The sequence below is a fragment of the Desmodus rotundus genome, chromosome 3 (genome assembly GCF_022682495.2).
Source record: "Desmodus rotundus isolate HL8 chromosome 3, HLdesRot8A.1, whole genome shotgun sequence".
Classification (NCBI taxonomy): Eukaryota; Metazoa; Chordata; class Mammalia; order Chiroptera; family Phyllostomidae; genus Desmodus; species Desmodus rotundus.
In genome coordinates this window covers 8,741,450-8,757,588 of record NC_071389.1, presented here as the reverse complement: position 1 = coordinate 8,757,588, position 16,139 = coordinate 8,741,450, and the positions used below count along the sequence as shown (strand labels likewise).

Here is a 16,139-nt window from a genome sequence, read left to right as displayed (position 1 = left end):
AGAAGGCCCAGCCCCGAGGTCTTTGAAGTTGTCCTGACCCAGCCTCCATCTTGCTCTCAGAGCCCGGCACGTGAGGATGGTTTGCTAATAAGACTCTCACCCAGAAGTGATTCATGTAATTGTCACTTTATTATTTGTCTTCCGTGACCTTCCCAAGTCTTCTGGTGGTTAGTTATTTGCCATCACCTGCAGGACACACACAAGAACTCAGCCAGGTAGCCCCGGAGAGCAGAGAGCTGCTCGCGGCAGCGTCCGGCTTCCTCCTTCCAGGCTCCGTGCTGCTCAGGTGAACCAGAGCAAGGGGTGTTATCACAGCTGCTCACCCGCCTGCCCAGGGAACGCCTACCAGTTGTGTGCTTTTCAGATTGTATGTGTTTCTCAAAGGGGGAGGGCTCTGAAATAGTTAGCAAGTACTACTGTTTGCATAGCGCTGCTACCCACCATGGGCGGGGCTGTAAACCTGTTCTGAGAGGCTGTTCAACAGTCTTAAATGTTTTTGCATGCCCACTGTATGATCCAGAGATGCCTCTGGATCTCTAGAGAATACACACTCAACCAGCATTCAGGAATGGATGTCTCAGGGTGACATTGTGCAGCGTGAGAGCGGAAAATAGGAACCAGGAGTATATTCATACGATGGACTATAACTGAGCTGTTCAAAAGAATGCCATACATGTATGTGCTCACATGTAACGTGATACGGTGTTAAGTGAAAAAACTAAGTTGCAGAACAGTATAAAGAGTAAAACCCTATTTTTGGTTAGAAGACTATATCTGCGTAACGAAGTCCAGAAGACGAGTGTTAACCATGCTCATCTCTGGTGCAGACAGACTTGGAGATGAAGACAAGCGGGGACCTGTGTTTTTTTTTACTGGGTATCCTCTTGCATTCTTTTAATGGTTTTTGTGGAGTGTTTGTTACCCTCTCAAGTAAAGACAAAAATAGAGGGTGAATGCTGACAATTCATCTGTGGCTGTCATTCAATGAACGTCCGGTGGAAGGTCGAATGCCCTTGGCCACCTGTCTCCTCCTGTTGTGTTCCTGCCCCGCCTTTGGATGGCAACTTCCTGACCTTGACATCTGTCTGGGTTTGTCTGGGCACATGCTCCCAACTGACCCTGGGCTGAGACCACTGCAGGGGCCCGCCAGCCCCTCTGCAGCTGCCAGGTGGGGTAGCCTGCACCAGAGGACGGCTGGGCGCTTGTCTCTGCCAGTCCTGGAGCCCGTCACCTGGCGCATGTGCCTGCCCAGGCTGCTGTCCCGTGAACCCAGGACCTCTGCCCAGCTGCCTCCAAAAGCTCCCTTTCCCCACTGAGCCCCTCTGACATTGGACCATGCTTTTGGCTGTGGCCTCCTCTGCTGTGCTTGTGTCTGTGGCCTGGGACAGCTGATGCTGGGGCACTTGCTTTGGACCCTCAAGGAGCTTGCCAGGACCAGCTGCATGGTGACTCATGTGGCAGCTGGGGCTGGGAAAGGATCCTAGGGTTTATCTGGGAAAAGGTCTCTGTGCATCCTCCCATCCAGTCGGTCTGGGGTCAGGCTCCTTTGAAATGCTGGTGACACTTTAAAAGCCAGACTCAGATTTACTCTGCCAAAACGGGATCCTGGCTTTCCCTCCATTTACCCACAACAAAACAAAACCAAATCCCTACAGACGAATAGCTACTCTCTTCTCGCTTTTACATTTTTCTCCAACGAACTTTTCTGGAATCAGCTGAACTTGTTAGCAAAGAGACGCCAGCAGACAGACAAATGAGCAAGGAGCTGGCAGATATTAATGGGAAATCGGAGGCAGCCACCTGCTTATTCTGACAATGCCCATTGGACAGTGGAGTTCTCCCCTGTGACCACATGCTAAGGCTATGCTTTCATGTCTGATCTTACAGAAGTGTCAGTTTGAGTCAGTTGAACAGTTCTCTGAAAACTAAAATACCGAAACTGGTGCCAGCTTCTTCTTTGGGGCGGTACCACAAACATCCCACTCCCACGTGCTCTGGCTCCTGAGCACATGGAGGAGTCCTGGTCTTGTCTGAGTCCCATTTTACAGAAGAGCAAACTGAGGCGGTGGTGATGCAAGGAGGTGGGTGACAAGTGCCCCTAATCAACACAGAGTGTCTTCTTCCCTCCCTCCTTCTGTCTGCCTCAGTTTCCCCAAACCCCTCACATGCTCTGAGGCCACCTTTCTTTGGATGGCGCTCCCTGTTGGGACTGCTTATACCTGCTGCTGGTTGTAACCACAGCTTCTCCTAACACTGGTGCCAGCTTTTAAAAAAATGACTTTCATGGCTTTTATTATAAAAGTGTGTTCTTCATTAAAACAGGAATTGAGCTGGTGTGGAAGCTTGTGAGCTACTGGTTTTGAGCTCCCAGGAGATAGCTCTCTGGGGACACACTCCCAATAATAGTGGGACCAACTCAGTCCCATTTGCCTGGCTTGTCCCAATCTAAGATGTCAAGCTGTGCATCCTAAGAAACCTTCCATTTCAGGGCAAACCAAGGTGGTTGTCACCTACCATCTGCACTTGGGGATGCATTTATCTAGGGGGTCCTTTAGGGGGAATAGTTACCAATGATTAAGGCTGTGCGGGTCTCCACCCATCAGATTCTAGGCTTTGCAGATAAATACGCTGATAGCATTGGAGGGTGGGGTCTGGGCTTATATACACAGATAAGCAAAAACAGAATGCCCCACTCACCCTAAGGAGCCCACTCTCCATGCCTGAGGCATGTCCTTTGTTTGCACCCTCTTTGGACAAGGCCACTGTCTCCAGGCCTTTTGACTCAACTTTGCCCACACAGAAGTGGTGGGAACCCCTGGGAGTTGCCCAGGTCTGCAGCCCCCTCTAGGGGCCCCTGCCTGGCTCTCGGGAGGAAGGGCGGGGTTCTCAAACCCTAGGCAAGCACTGCCTGAGGGCGTAGCCAGTTCTTACCGAATTGATCCAGTCAATGTAGCTGGAGACTCGGGTGAAGACAGAGGGCTTCTGGTAGTAGTTGCAGCCGAGGGCTGACCCGAAGCTGACCACGCCGTGCACTTCCCACCGGCCATTAGCGTTCTGGCAGTTCAGTGGTCCTCCGGAGTCTCCCTGAGGAAGGCCAGAGCTCTGTCAGCGGGGACCTGGGGGCCTGGGTGGGGGATGCGAGGGGGAGGGGCTGCCCACGAGAGCCCCCTGCTTCATGTTTGCAATACGTTTGTATTGTTCCACCACCTGTCACTGTGGCCTCTGACCAGTCCCCATAGTCACAGCCCAAGACAGCACCATAATACCAACAAGACCTGTGATTCTTTCTTTGTGCCTGGAACTGAGCTAAGCACTTTCTGTACCTTATCTCATTTAATTCTCACTGAAACCTATGAGGTAAGTATTGCTCGTGTCCCCATTTCACTGAAGAGGAAGTGCTGACTCCCTGAGACGAGGCTGCGACTTGCCTGAGGCTGTCCAGGCAGTAAGTAAAGGAGCCAAGACTGCGTCCCACAGTTAGGGTGCCGTGTGTTCCGCCACCCATGATGAGGGACCCTACCGGGCTGGTCTGCGTCGGGGCAGAGAGTGTAGGGGCACGGTGTGATTGTAGGGCATGTGAGGCTCCTTCTTGCTCTGTCCTCACTCTGCTGCGATTCCTTTTGGTTAAGACAGCCTCCAGGAAGACCCTGTGGCAGCTACCACGAGGGCCACACTGGGCTGTTGCTGGGATTAATTCAACAGATAAACTCAAGTTGCCTTAGAAAGGACCTTACTCAGAGAATATGTGCCCTTGGCTCTTTTCCTAAACAGAGGGAAGAGTAAGAGATGATGGTAATGAGAGACCCAAATGAGACCCAAGGAAGGACTTCCCATCAGTGACGGGGTGGATACAAGGATGAACATCTCAAAACATCTTTTCTGGAGACTGAAGGACAAAGGTCAGGGTCTCAGATGTCTGGAGCAGTTTCCTGGTGCTTCTGCTAGCAGGCAGGAGGGTAGATTCTAGGACCCCTGGGAGCTTCTCTGCACCCCCAGCCCCATGTCATTGTGGAAGGGTGGCACTTGACTTTTGGCACTCACGTTGCAGCTGGAGATCACGCCATCACCCCCAGCGCAGATCATATTGGTATTCACAGAGCTGCCCCACCAGTTAGGTCTGGAACATGTGGCATAGTCCACAACCAGCAGCCTCCCCTGCTGCAGGATGTCAGGAAGAGCCCCGCCGGCTGCATGAGATGAGAGAGAAGGTGTTACAGGGACAAAGGGACTTCTGAGAATAAGGGAAGTAGTGGACACCTACTGGGTTTTCTGCCCAGCCTTTTCGCTGATCCCTCTTACTTCTCATCCATCCAGGGATGCAATGGGAGCAGCCATATTTGTTTATACCGTGTCCTCACAGTTGATTGGTTCAGGGGTGAATAGCTACTTAGCCTAAGCCAATGAGCTCCTTCCCTGGGAATTGGGGATTGGAACTAAGAAATCCCAGCCAGAGAGGATGTAAACCTGGGAGCTGTTGGAAATGGCTGTCATTTCCTTCTAGGGAGAGAAGAATGAAGTAGATCTACCAAGACAGAAATTTTGAGAGAGGGTTTCTGGAGCCTTTTAGCCATCCAACCCCTGATTCTATCCTGTTCCTGAAGCCTGGCTCTGTCTCTGCCCTTGGTTGAGACCAGCTAACTTCATGGGTTTCTATCACTTGCCTTAAACATAACAGTGAACCTGCTGGCATTTGGAGCCCCAAGTTGGGAAAAATATTCAAATGTGGTTAAGGTAGAGCTTCCCTAATGGCCCCTAATGATACTGTTACCATCACTTCCACTACTATTATCACTCCTATTTATGGCAAGAATTAAGAATTAAGAATTCTTCACTGGTGTTTTATTAGGCTTTTCAAAACATGCTAAAGTAAATATATATTCCTACATGACAGATGGGATTTTGAAGCTGAGAGAGGTTAAGCAGCTTTCCCAAGACCACTTTAATTAATAAGTAATTAACACATATAATATTGTACAACATATAAAGCATTGTCATGCCTCATCTCTTTTGATCTTGCCAGCTGTGCTTCTATTTGCCAGGTGAGGAAACTGAAGCTCCAAGGTGGCTTGCCTGAGCTTACATAGCCAACCAACAGAGCTGGGATGAAAAGCCAAGCATTTGCACCTTTCCCTGGCTCTCGCTGCCTCCCATGAAATGCATTCCACCCCGGTGATTTCTGGGTATTTAAACAAGAGGCTGTGCTTGCATCTTGATAATCCTGAGATGCCTCCCCTGCTTCTCGCTTCTGCTGAGTTTCCAGGTGTCCTTATCTTTGCACATAAGCTGGTCAAGAGGGCGATACTGACTTACTTGAGAGGACGTGTGTGGATGTGCCTCTGGAAAAATAGACCCCTTACGGCAATAGGTGTGTGTGTCATCACGAAAGGAACAATCACCTGCGTGAGCCTTCCTGGAGCCTTCCAACCTCTGGTGATAGTACGGGGAAGGGCAGGTCCTCTGTTCCTTCTTGGAGACCTACCATCATTGGGTTTCTGACCCTTGGGTTTATGTCAAAAGGAGATTCACAGGAAGCCAGGTCTGAGCCGTGAAATCAGGTGGCACACGGGACAGGTTAAGTTTTGATACGTGGAGAGGAGGGTCTGATAAGGGCCTGAGGGACATCTGTGAAACCCCAGAAGTCTGAGGTCACAGAGTGAATGCTGCTCTGGACTCCAGCCATGGGCCACACAGAGGAACTTCTGTCAGAGTGACAGTGGCAACTAACACACAGCACCTACTATGTGCAAGGTGCTGATCTAAGTGATTCCCAGGGATTATCTCCTTCAATGCTTCAGTCCCTGTGATGCAGGTTATTATTCCCATTTGACGGATGAGGAAACTGCGGCATGGAGAGGCTAAGTAATGTACCCAAGGTCACAGCTAGTGAGTGGAGGAGCTGGGATTCAAACCCAGGCAGTCTGCCTATTACCAGTCTATGCTATCCTGCCTCTCCAAGGCCACAACTGTTTCTTTCAGACACTCTGGGGAGATGAGTATGGAGAGAGCCCCTGGCTGGACAAGGGTGCCATTGCCTGTCTGTCTCCCCCACCCTCCCTCCCTCCCTCCCTCCCTCCCCAGCTTTGGGGCTCCTGGCCCCCACTTACTCTGCAGCCTTCCCCAGCCTGTGACGTAGCAGGTATATTTGTCAGGTAGGACTTTGCCAGCAGGAGGGAGGCAGCCCAGCTGGATCTTGTCAGTCAGGGTGACGGGTTTGGCCAGTTTGAGCAGGGCAATGTCATTCCTGGGTCGGTACAGAGGTAGCGTGGGAAGAGGGTCACCTGTTCCTGTCCTGCTTTCGTTTCTGACCTAGCCCCCTCTGGACCACTGACCCCCTCCTTGGCCGGGCTGACTGTGAGCCCTCCTTCTGCCAGGGCTACGAGGGACTGGGGAGCGGCTGTGCTCAAACCTCCCGGGTTGCATTTTGTCCCTGGTGGAGCTTGGAGCCCTCATTCCCCTGAGGCCTTTCAGGGACTATTTAGAACAGGGAGGGCAGGTAAGTTTTGTCTGCCAGTGGCCACTCCGCTGGATTAGTCGGTTGTGGCTGCCTGGTGGGCTGTGCTGACAAGGATTCTGAGGTTCTGTCCAGAATCAGCAAGGAAATGTACCCAGGTGGCCTGGTGATGTCTGTCCCGAGTATGTATCTCCTGTGTTCAGTTAGAAAACGGCAGGAGTTTGCCTGCTCTCTTTCCTCTCCCTCAACCTTGAGGTGCCCCCAGCTCCATCCCTTAGTCTCCCACTCATCTAGGAAAATAACTGTCCGCAATGAGCAGGTTGTATTTTCCACACTGGCCGCAATGGCGCATAGTGGGTACTCAACAAATACTGACGGAGTGAGGGTGTGAGCGAGCCTGTGGCTCTGAGTTTTCTTCAGCACCACCTGCGTCTCAGGACTAGTGACCACAGAAGAAGCCTGATGGGCCAACACATATTCTCTGGCCCTATTATATACTCCTTCCCCAGGTTAGGGGCTGGAGATGCAGGGGTGAATCAGGCACAGCCCAGCCCTTGCAAAATTCTGTCTAAAAGGGGACTTGGACGTGAGCGAATCACTAAAGCAGAGAACTATGTGCCTCGACAGGGCCGCCCCTCGAGGGCAGGAGTGAGTGGGCGATTCTGCAGGCGACCTTTTCTCTCATCACTTCGTCCTCCTCACCTTCCCCAGGGAGCTCGGACCAGCCCCCACCCAGGCCCTTTCCTAAGTGCTTCACATATATCATCTCATTTAATCCTCACAGCAACCCTAGAGGTGGGCACTGTTACTATCCTCCTTTCACCGAAGAGGAAACCGAGACACAGAAAGGCTGAGGAACTCGTTCAGGGTCACGCAACCATTGGTCATACAGAAGCCATCAGCCTCCAGAAGCTCAGTTCCCAGCCGCCACCCCGCACCACCTCGGTTGTGCCCATGGGCTCCCTGGGAGTGGGCGCAGGGACCTGTGCATCTCTGTGCCCCACATCCAGAGTCCAGTGCCCAGCATAGCAGACGGCACATGGGGGGTAATTACTGGTGGGCTTTGGAGAGCTCTGAGACCCTCGTCATCTTCCTGGGCTCATTACCCCCAGACTGGCTCTGCAGGGTATCAGGGTATCTCTGAAAATGTAAAAGGCCTTGTTGGATGGGGGTACAGGGCAGAGGACAGCAGGAGGCGCTGTGTCCTATTCCTCTGACAGTGTTGGGCCTGCAGACCCACGCTGAGTCCACAGGGCTTGGCACAGAAGAGACACATTGTCAGTGAGTGCCTGGGGTGAACAGAGCATCTATGGGCTTACCTGGCAGGAGCCCCAGGTGACCCTGACAGACTTTGCCTGCCCTCATCCCAGTCTGCACCCTCATCCCAGGCATCTTTGGGGCTGGCTCTACTTCTAAAGGTCAGAGCTCCTTCCCCCTCCCTACAAAAGGAGCGAAGGAGGGGGTGCCTTCTGCGAGACACCCTCCTGTCTGTGCCCCTGCCGACCCCACCCCCAGGGGCACCCAGAGAGAAGGTACCCTTTGGAGAGCTTGTCGGAGTCCCAGTCCTCATGCACCACGAGCTTGGAGACCTTGACAGCCAGTGAGCCGCTTTCTTCCGTGGAGAGGCTGTGCCGGCCCAGCACCACGCGGTAGGTCCTGGAGGAGCTGGGACAAAGGGAGTCGGGGAGAAGGTCAGCTCTTGGCTGCCTTGTCCTCTCTCTGGCCCCCTCTCTCTGCCAGGGATGCCTCAATGCACAGTCTCCAGAGGCCTGGGTTTGAATAATGCTGGGATGGGCCCAAGCATGCCAGCAGCTGGCACTTGGAAAACTCTCTTCCCTGAGACAGTTGGTTAGCTACAATATAACATGACGATTATAATTGTACTTTACTAAGGATAAACTATAACATAAAAGTTATAATGATGTAAACTCTATGTTATCACGGGGGAATGAGGTAGGCACTGAGAACACAGCAGTCATTTGCCCAAAAGGGCATTTTTAAATTTAATCTCCCTACCTCTCTGTTTTCAGAGGGGGAAACTAAGGCTCAGAGAGGAGTAACTGGTCCAGAGTTTTACAGCTCATTAGTGAGAATCTAGAACTCCCAGGGCTCCTGACTCCCAGGCCTCTCTTATTCTACCACCTCGTAAAGCTAACAAATTAGGTGGGGAGAAGGGACCCCTCCTGGCAATGAGAGAGTCACACTGACCCAAGGGAAGCTCCGTTGAGTACCAACTGGGGTGAGATAAGCAGAGGTCTTAGGTAGTGAGGGGAGAAGGCAGGTGGACAGTGAATGTTGCCCGACCTTTTCTTTCCCTGTGGGCCTTCATGGTGGTCAAAGTTCACTTTCACTGGGCGCCTGCTAAGTGCCGGGCCTTTTAACGCATCATTGCATGTAATCCACGTTAAATTCTGTTACCTGCTTTTTCACAGGTGATGGTTTTGAGGCTTGGAGAAATCATTCAGGTTGCTCAAGGGAAGCCAATTCCAGATCTGGAGCCCACATCTAGTACCCCAAGAGGGCAGGAAACGCCCCTCCCCCCACGTTCCCGCACAGTGCCTTGCCTAAGACACTTAGTCAAATTATCTATCGATCCATCAGTCGCCCTACACACTGAACTAAAGGCGGAGAGAAGCTTGTTTTCTGGCCAGGCAAAGCGGTTGTTTGCAAGACGCCTTTACATGGCGTGGCACTGGACGTTTGGGCTCCCGCTCTCAGAGATGAATGCTGGCCAGTGTCTGGGGAACAGCGCTTACCTGATGCAGTGGGCAGCTGTCAGGACCCAGTTTTTGGCCACCAGGGACCCTCCGCAGGTGTGGTGCCACTGGCCATTGGAGCTGAACTGCAGGGAGACCTGGGAAGAGGCGTGGGCACTCAGCAGCCCGTTCCCGAGGGCAGGGCTGGGTAAGGTGAGAGAGGAAGCACCTGTCTCAGGTGCGAAACGTAAGGGGCACCAGGGAACTCAGTAATCAGGGTAGATGACATTTTAATGCAACATTAAAAAAAAATTAACACAAGAAATCCATGATGAATAAAATATCAAAAATTTAAAGGGCGGGGAGGTGAAAAAAATAAAAAAATTAACTAAAGACACTTAAAAACTAACTGTTGTGAACATCTTTCTGCAATGTGGTTTGTTGGGATCTTCCCCATCGTGGGAGCTATTTCCTTGGGACATAGCCCTCCAATGTAATATGTCTAAAGCTGACATCTTGATTTCTACCCCCCAAACCTGCTCTTTCCTCAGGCTTCCTCCTCTCTAAATGGCAACCCCACTTTACCAGCTGCTCGGCCCGCATCCTTGGTGTTATCCTTGACGCCTCTCCTCTCGAATCCCTCACTCACATCCACCGGCAACTCCACTAACTCTACTTCAAGAGTCTGTGGAGAGGACGCTACCTTGCTTACTACCTCCACAGCCAGTCCCAACCGCCTTCATCTCTCACCCGGGATCTCCCTGCTCTCACCCTGGCCCGTCCCTCACCCCAGGTTTTCCCCACATGGTGGCTGGAATGATCCTTTCTTAATGGAAGTCTGATTGCGTTTCTCCTTTGCTCAGACCCCCCAGTGGCTCCCCACTGTGCGCAGTGCAAAATCCAAAACTGCACGATGGCCTACGAAGCTCTATGTGAGCACCCTGACCTCATCAGTTCCCACTGCCCTCTCGTCCAGCCACACCAACCTCCAGGAGGTTCTGCAAACACACCAGGCTCGCTTCTGCCCCAGGGCCTTTGCACTTGCTCTTCCTCCTGCCTGGAATATTCTTCTCTCAGCCATGAACCTAGTTTTCTCCTTCGCTTCCTACAGGTGTGTGGTCAAGGTTACCTTCTCTGAGAGGCCTTCTATGACCACCCTGCACACACATATGTGCACACCCGTGTCCACACACATGCACACACAAACACACGTGTGTATGGGTAGTGGGATGGGGTGGCTCCTTATCGCAGCTGGAGAAGGCACCTCTTTCTCTACCCTCCAAGGCTGACCAAGGCCACAGAAATGTATTTTATTGGTGAATTTCCCCAACTTAGCCAGTGCAATAGACTCCATGGTGGAGGGCCCAAAGGGTGATGTAAGGTGGTGGGGGCACGGAGAGAAGAAGCGGGGTGTGGGTGACTCACCTGCCAGGGCCAGCTGTTGGGCCTCACATCTTCACCTCCAACCACCCTGGACAGGTTGGGGAGGTAAGTGGGGAGCCCACAGCTGAGAGCTGTGAAAAGAGAATGGGCTGTGAGTGCAGGGAGCAGGGACCCAAACAGTATAATCTACACTTGCTGTGTTCCCAAACTCCAAAGAGAAAATCCTTGTTCTCGAAGGATCCCAGGAGGCCACAGAGTCCTGCCCTTCACTCCGCTTCTTTGGAACGTCACTCCAGCTTTCTTATAACCAGAGGACTGTGCCCCCTTGGGCAGGGACATCCCATCCCCAGTCCCAATAGGGCACTGGGAAAGTGCCTCGGGGTGACAGGGCTCACCTCCAGCCACCAATGCAGTCAGCAATAGGACCCTGATCATGGTGTGTCCGTGGGAATCCTGGGATTGTGGCTGTGGCTGAAGCCCTGGTTTTATGAGTAGGCTTATCAGTCAGAGAGATACTAGAAGTGCACAGGTGGGGACTTTCTCAGAGCCCAGTGAGAAATACAGTCTGTGTTCAAATATTTGTTTTTCCATTTTCTTCCACCTGTCACTGTGGAAATACGTTGAAAAAGATGCCAAAGGTAGATATTGAACTATAGGCTCTACCTGCTTTCAAGAAATTATTACGTTATGTGCTGGGGAGGAAGGAAAATAGGGGTTGCTGGTCCTGGGGGTTGCATTTTCAAAGAAAAGAGCTGGCATGCTGGGCAAAAAGCATTCTAGGCCAGTGGCTCTCAGTGGGGCTGCTATTGCCCCCCCAGGGGACATTTGCCAGTGTCTGGAGACCCTTTGGGTTGTCATGGCTGGGGATGGGGTACTATTGGCATCTAGTGGGTAGAGACTACAGGAGCTGCTAAACATCCTACCGTGCACAGGACTGCCCATCACGGGAATTGTCTCCTGGCCAATGTCAACGGTGCCAAGGTTGAGGGGTCCTGTTCTAGGCTGCAGCTTGCTGTGTGTGACCTTGGATGAGTCATATAAACCTCTTGGCCTGGGGCCTGCCCATCTGTGAAACAAGGGGAGAAAGATGTGCCCAGGCTGTTTTGCAACCTTGTGGAGAGGATTCAAAGAGCACAGGGGCCATGGAGAGGGCTTTGTTGGCGTGGATCAAGCTGCGTTTTATTGTCCACTCCCAAGCTAACAGCAGTCTGCTCTTCTCCGATAACATCATCTTCCAAATGGGGTCAAAGCAGGAGCCTCCTAGAGAGGGGGGCTGATGCCGGCCATCATGTGTATGTCAGGAGCACTCCCCCAGCTTACTTGAGTCGTACAGAATCCCGCGAGAGGATCCCTTATTTCAGGTGAGGACAAGGAGGGTTGGAGAGGTAAAGTAACTTGCCCAAGATCCCAGAACTTCTGAGACACAATGGGAATCCCAACTTCGGTTGTTCTGATTTCAAAGCCCCTTTGCTTGATGCCGCCGCAGACGGCATTCCGGGTCTCCTAGCACTGCAATGAGCCCCTCGTTTTTGGCGGAGGAAGGGTAGAGAAAGTGAGCAGGCTTTCCGCACTCTGCCTTACACCTTCACTCTCCTTGCTTGAGGTCAGAGGACAGTGCCATGCAGTCCAGGCTCTGGTGAGACAGCCCTGCTCTGTGACCACAGACAGTGCCCTTGGCCCCAGCCAGAGAAGCAGAGGAGAAAGGGACTTCAACTCCTACGACCTGGGTTCAAGTCCTCACTCAGTCAGATCTGAATGTTGTATCTTCGACAAGTCACTTCGCTTCTGGACCTGAGTTTCCTGGACGACAACCCAGGCCCAGGTGGCAGGATTGTCGTGAGGGCGGGTGAGAGCGTGAGCGTGAAAGTGGCCTGTAATCGCCCTAGGACCCGGTGGAGGCGCGCGAGGCTGGGGTGCAGGATCCACGGGGCTGGCTGTCCAAACGCTCGGGGTCTAGCCCCTGCTCTGTGCTGAGTTCCCTGCGAGTGTTCGGACGCATGTGTATCATCTGCAGCAGTCACTATCACAGCAAACTGCTTCTGGAGTCTCCCATTCTTATCTTGAAAGTTAATGTGAATTTGGCATTCTGCTTCGTGTATCTGTGTTTGTTTTAATATAAAAACAGTTTGTCCTGTGTGAGGTCGCTGAACCAACACCAGCTGGCGCGCGCCACGGGCTTGCTGTGTGACCTTGGGCAAGCCACGCAGGCTCTCTGGGGGCCGCCCATCTATAAAACAGAGGGAAGGACATGTGCCCAATCTCTTTCACTGTGCTGCTTTGAGGGGTCATCCAACAGGCGTACACCCTAAACCACTGATTTGGCCACAAAATGGGAAGTCCAGGAGCAGTGCTAGCTTGAGGCCCACCTGGATCCAGGACTCCGGTGACGTCCCCAGGCCTGAGCTTCTCCCCACGTTTGGTTCTGCCTTCCCCAGCGAAGGTCCAATCTGGCTCCACCCGGTGGCCTGAAGCAGCAGGTGGTCCCTTGCATGGGAACAAGATGGCTATAGGACCTCTGACCCGGGATTTCTCCACTGCAGCACTATTGGCATTTTGGTGATAATTCTTCACCACGAGGGCTGTCCTCGGCATTGCAGGAGGTTTGGCAGCAGCCCTGTCCCCCAACCACTAGATGCCAGTAGCCCCCTTCTCTCCGCCCCCAACTCACGACAACCAGAAATATCTGTACACGTTGGCCAAACACACCCTGGGCAGCAAACGCCCCCCTCTTCCCTTCTTCCCCCTCTTGCTGTGGTAGCCTCATGCCCCCTTCTCCAGCAGAGAGTGAGATCCTTTTAGGGATCAGAAGACCCTCAACTCCCTAATGGGACCTGCATTAGGTCACATGCTCATCCCTGAGCCAGTTGTTGTGGTGGGGGAGGGGATGCAATTCGTTAGTGGGCCAGGCCTGGAGCACAAGTCCTGCCCCTCTATCTAGGCAAGAGGCTCCTACCCAGACCACGGGTAGTAGGAGTGGGGGATGGGTGGCACAGAAACAAAACCACTGAGTTCTAGAGAGCAAATGGAGGCCAGGGAGGAGGAGAGCATGTAGCCGCTCTCTGGCTCACTTCCCCCTCTGGTGCTCGGTTCCCCATTTGTGTGTTGTCGGACAACAAGGCAGTCAAGTTCTAAACCTGGGCTGGGTCCTTGAGGCCGCAGTGGGGGAGGGAGGTGTAGGTGTGACCTTCTCAGGCAGGTTATGACTCATTCAGAGAGGTTCCTCTGAGATGCCAGAGGGCTTGGCGGCTGGGGCTTGGGCTTACACCCCATGCTTCTGTGCTGACTGTGGTTTGGGTCCTTGCTACTCAGAGACTGGACTGGGCCAGTAGCCGCCACAGAGTAGGAGCTGGTGAGCAACGCAGGCCTCCCGCCCGGGCCGGCTGAATCAGCCTCTGCGGGTTGGCGAGATACGCAGGAGGTTCTCCTGCACGTGGACCTATGGGAAGAACAGGGGTGGGGCACGTTTCATCTCTCTTTCCTCAGTTTCTCTACCTACTAAATAGAAAGCACGGGCATTCCACCTATCTCTTAGGTTTGTGGGTAAAAGTTAAACCACAGTTTATCCACTCCAAACACTATAAGAGTAAATGTACCACACAACGTTCACTCCAAATCCTCAGGCTGCCGGCCTCCGATATCAGAATAGCACAGAACCCCTCATATGTTTCCACCAAGTAATCCTAGCAAACTTTTCCTGTGAAGGACCAGATAGTAAATATTTTAGCTTGCGGGCCATATGGTCTCGGTTGCAACTAGTCAGCTCTGCAAAAGCGGCCATCTGGGCATAGCTGGTTTCCAATAAAACTTTATTTACACCACAGATTCGGTGTGCGGGCTGCAGTTTGCAGTGGAGCCTTGACGTGAGGTCGAGCGCGGAGCGGCCACCATAGCGGCAAATGTCCGAAGTCTCCTTCCTAAAACTTGATCTGCATTTTGCAGCTCACTTCATAGCACAGCATACAATCAATTTGCATTTATTTTAATGTAAGCTGATTTTCATTAAATTGTCCAAAGTAATTTAAATTGTCTTTCTTCCCACCCAATCTCCAGGGAGAATTGATGCTTTGGGAAGATGCTCCGTGTTTATTCTGTCTTTACCGCCCCCCTGACCCACCACCAGGAGAGCGTTTGCAGACATCTGCCCCAGCCTCATAAGAGGGAGCTTCAGGGAACCGGCCCCCAAGGCCTGCTGGGAATGGGGCTCTCTCTCCTAAGGAACAAAGGGAGAGGGAGGATTTGCAAATAGGAGTCCAGGTGTGAGGTCAACAGAAGTAATGGCTCTTATCACAAGGCCCCGTGATTTAATTGGGCGAGGGAAGGCAGGCGCCCATTTTAGAGATGAGGAAACTGAGGCTCTGGGAGGTTACATGACTCAGCCACTGGCGGTGCCTGTCAGTGGCGGAGTTCAGTGCCGCACCCTCCCATTCTTTATGACAGTGATTTGTGGCTGAGATAATGTAGGTTGCCAGCATGGGCCCGATTCTTTGCCCCTCCCTGTATCCATGCCTTTTGACATTAACTTTGCAGCATCTTCCCAGGAGGAAGATGAGAGGCAGGAGAAGCTGGGACCCAGGCTTGATCAGCCAACCCCCAGGTCCTGAGACACAGGGGGGTGCCAGACAAAAGGAGCAGCTTCCCCCTCCCCCGCCCCCTGCCCTGAGCCGATTCCCGACTGACCCAGAGGTGTGAGCGATCCATCCTGTCACTGGATGCCACTGAGGGCTTGTGGTCGGCTGCTCCACAGCATTATTGGTTACGCCAGCAGTAGCTGGTACGGTGGGAGCGAGCCCTGTGTGACATCTGGGGGCAATGGAGTCTCTTCTCGGGTTTCTGTCCGCCTGGGCTCGTTGCCAGCTTTGCTCAGGCTTGTCAGCACACCCCAGCCTCTAACCCAACCTCCCCCGCCCCTGGCAGGGCCACTGAAGGACTTCAGTGTACAGGGGGTGTCCTCAAGATTTGGGGGTTAATGGCAGAATGAGATGATTGTAGCCACACAGACTCTGGGATCAGATGGCCTGGGTTTAAGACCTGGTGTCCCGTCCTAGCTGTGTGATTTTGGGCGAGTCTTTAGCCCTTTTGGAGCCTCCGTTTCCTCATCTGTAAAGGGCTGCCGTGATTATTCAGTGAGAGTGTGTGTGAAGTCCTTGGACGGTGCCTGGCGTGTAGTCACCAAGGGCTCACTACAAGCTAGGCACGGCGAGTGTGTCAGACACTCAGTGGCACTCTAGTGCGTTTCCAAAGGTGGAGGTGGGAGGTCGGTGCCTAAGTGCCCACTTTCCCTCACTTCCAACCACTGGTTTGGGGCCTGCTGGGTGAAGTGCCCAGATCCTTGCTGTCACCCCAGCCAGTACCCGGGGAGTCCTCCCCGACCTGCCCTTCCTTCTCCCCCCCAGCCCCACAGTGTACTCTAGATTTTGCCAGAAGAGAGGAGGTTGGCGTATTTATTCCCTTTGGCTGCTTTAACAACTTACCACAAATGCAGTGGCTTAAAATGCAGGCATTTGTCCTCCTCGCGGGTCTGGAGGTCAGAAGGCCACGATCAGTCTCACTGGGCTAAACCAGGGCTGGATCTTTCTGGAGGCTCTAGAGGAGAGTGCTCCCCTTGCCTT

The 16,139-nt window shown here is 52.8% G+C and overlaps 1 protein-coding gene and 1 long non-coding RNA gene across 5 annotated transcripts; one reads left to right on the top strand and one right to left on the bottom strand.

Moving 5' to 3' along the window:
* Positions 1-110: 110 nt before the first annotated feature.
* On the bottom strand, positions 111-11,027 carry LOC112299499 (chymotrypsin-like elastase family member 2A). Of its 2 annotated transcripts, XM_024554757.4 has the most exons (8): positions 10,926-11,027; positions 10,573-10,661; positions 9,208-9,305; positions 7,988-8,116; positions 6,105-6,241; positions 4,042-4,187; positions 2,932-3,084; positions 111-186 (listed from the first exon to the last, which is right to left on the bottom strand). In XM_024554757.4, exons 1-8 carry the CDS (start codon positions 10,963-10,965, stop codon positions 169-171), a joined length of 810 nt encoding a protein of 269 aa, XP_024410525.1. In that variant the 5' UTR covers positions 10,966-11,027; the 3' UTR covers positions 111-168. The 2 variants fall into 2 exon arrangements, with proteins under 2 accessions (XP_024410525.1, XP_045046488.2); XM_045190553.2 differs by lacking the exons at positions 10,573-10,661; positions 10,926-11,027 and adding an exon at positions 10,134-10,243 and having other exon boundaries at positions 9,208-9,351.
* A 642-nt stretch (positions 11,028-11,669) lies between these two features.
* On the top strand, positions 11,670-14,575 carry LOC123479129 (uncharacterized). 3 transcript variants are annotated; one of them, XR_006654652.3, is made up of 3 exons: positions 11,670-11,891; positions 12,139-13,130; positions 14,352-14,575. It is a non-coding gene; the product is annotated as an uncharacterized lncRNA (long non-coding RNA). The 3 variants fall into 3 exon arrangements; XR_006654653.3 differs by having other exon boundaries at positions 12,134-13,007; positions 14,352-14,572; XR_006654651.3 differs by having other exon boundaries at positions 12,139-13,007; positions 14,352-14,571.
* Positions 14,576-16,139: the final 1,564 nt, after the last annotated feature.

Coding starts and splice junctions, on each gene's coding strand:
- LOC112299499 (XM_045190553.2), bottom strand. CDS start 10,228: ATGGCTGAGAGAAGAATATTCCAGGCAGGAGGAAGAGCAAGTGCAAAG. Junction 8,117..9,207: donor ACAGCTGCCCACTGCATCAG/GTAAGCGCTGTT, acceptor CCTTTGTCCCAG/CTCCTCCAGGACCTACCGCG. Junction 4,188..6,104: donor AGGCTGGGGAAGGCTGCAGA/GTAAGTGGGGGC, acceptor CATCTCATGCAG/CCGGCGGGGCTCTTCCTGAC.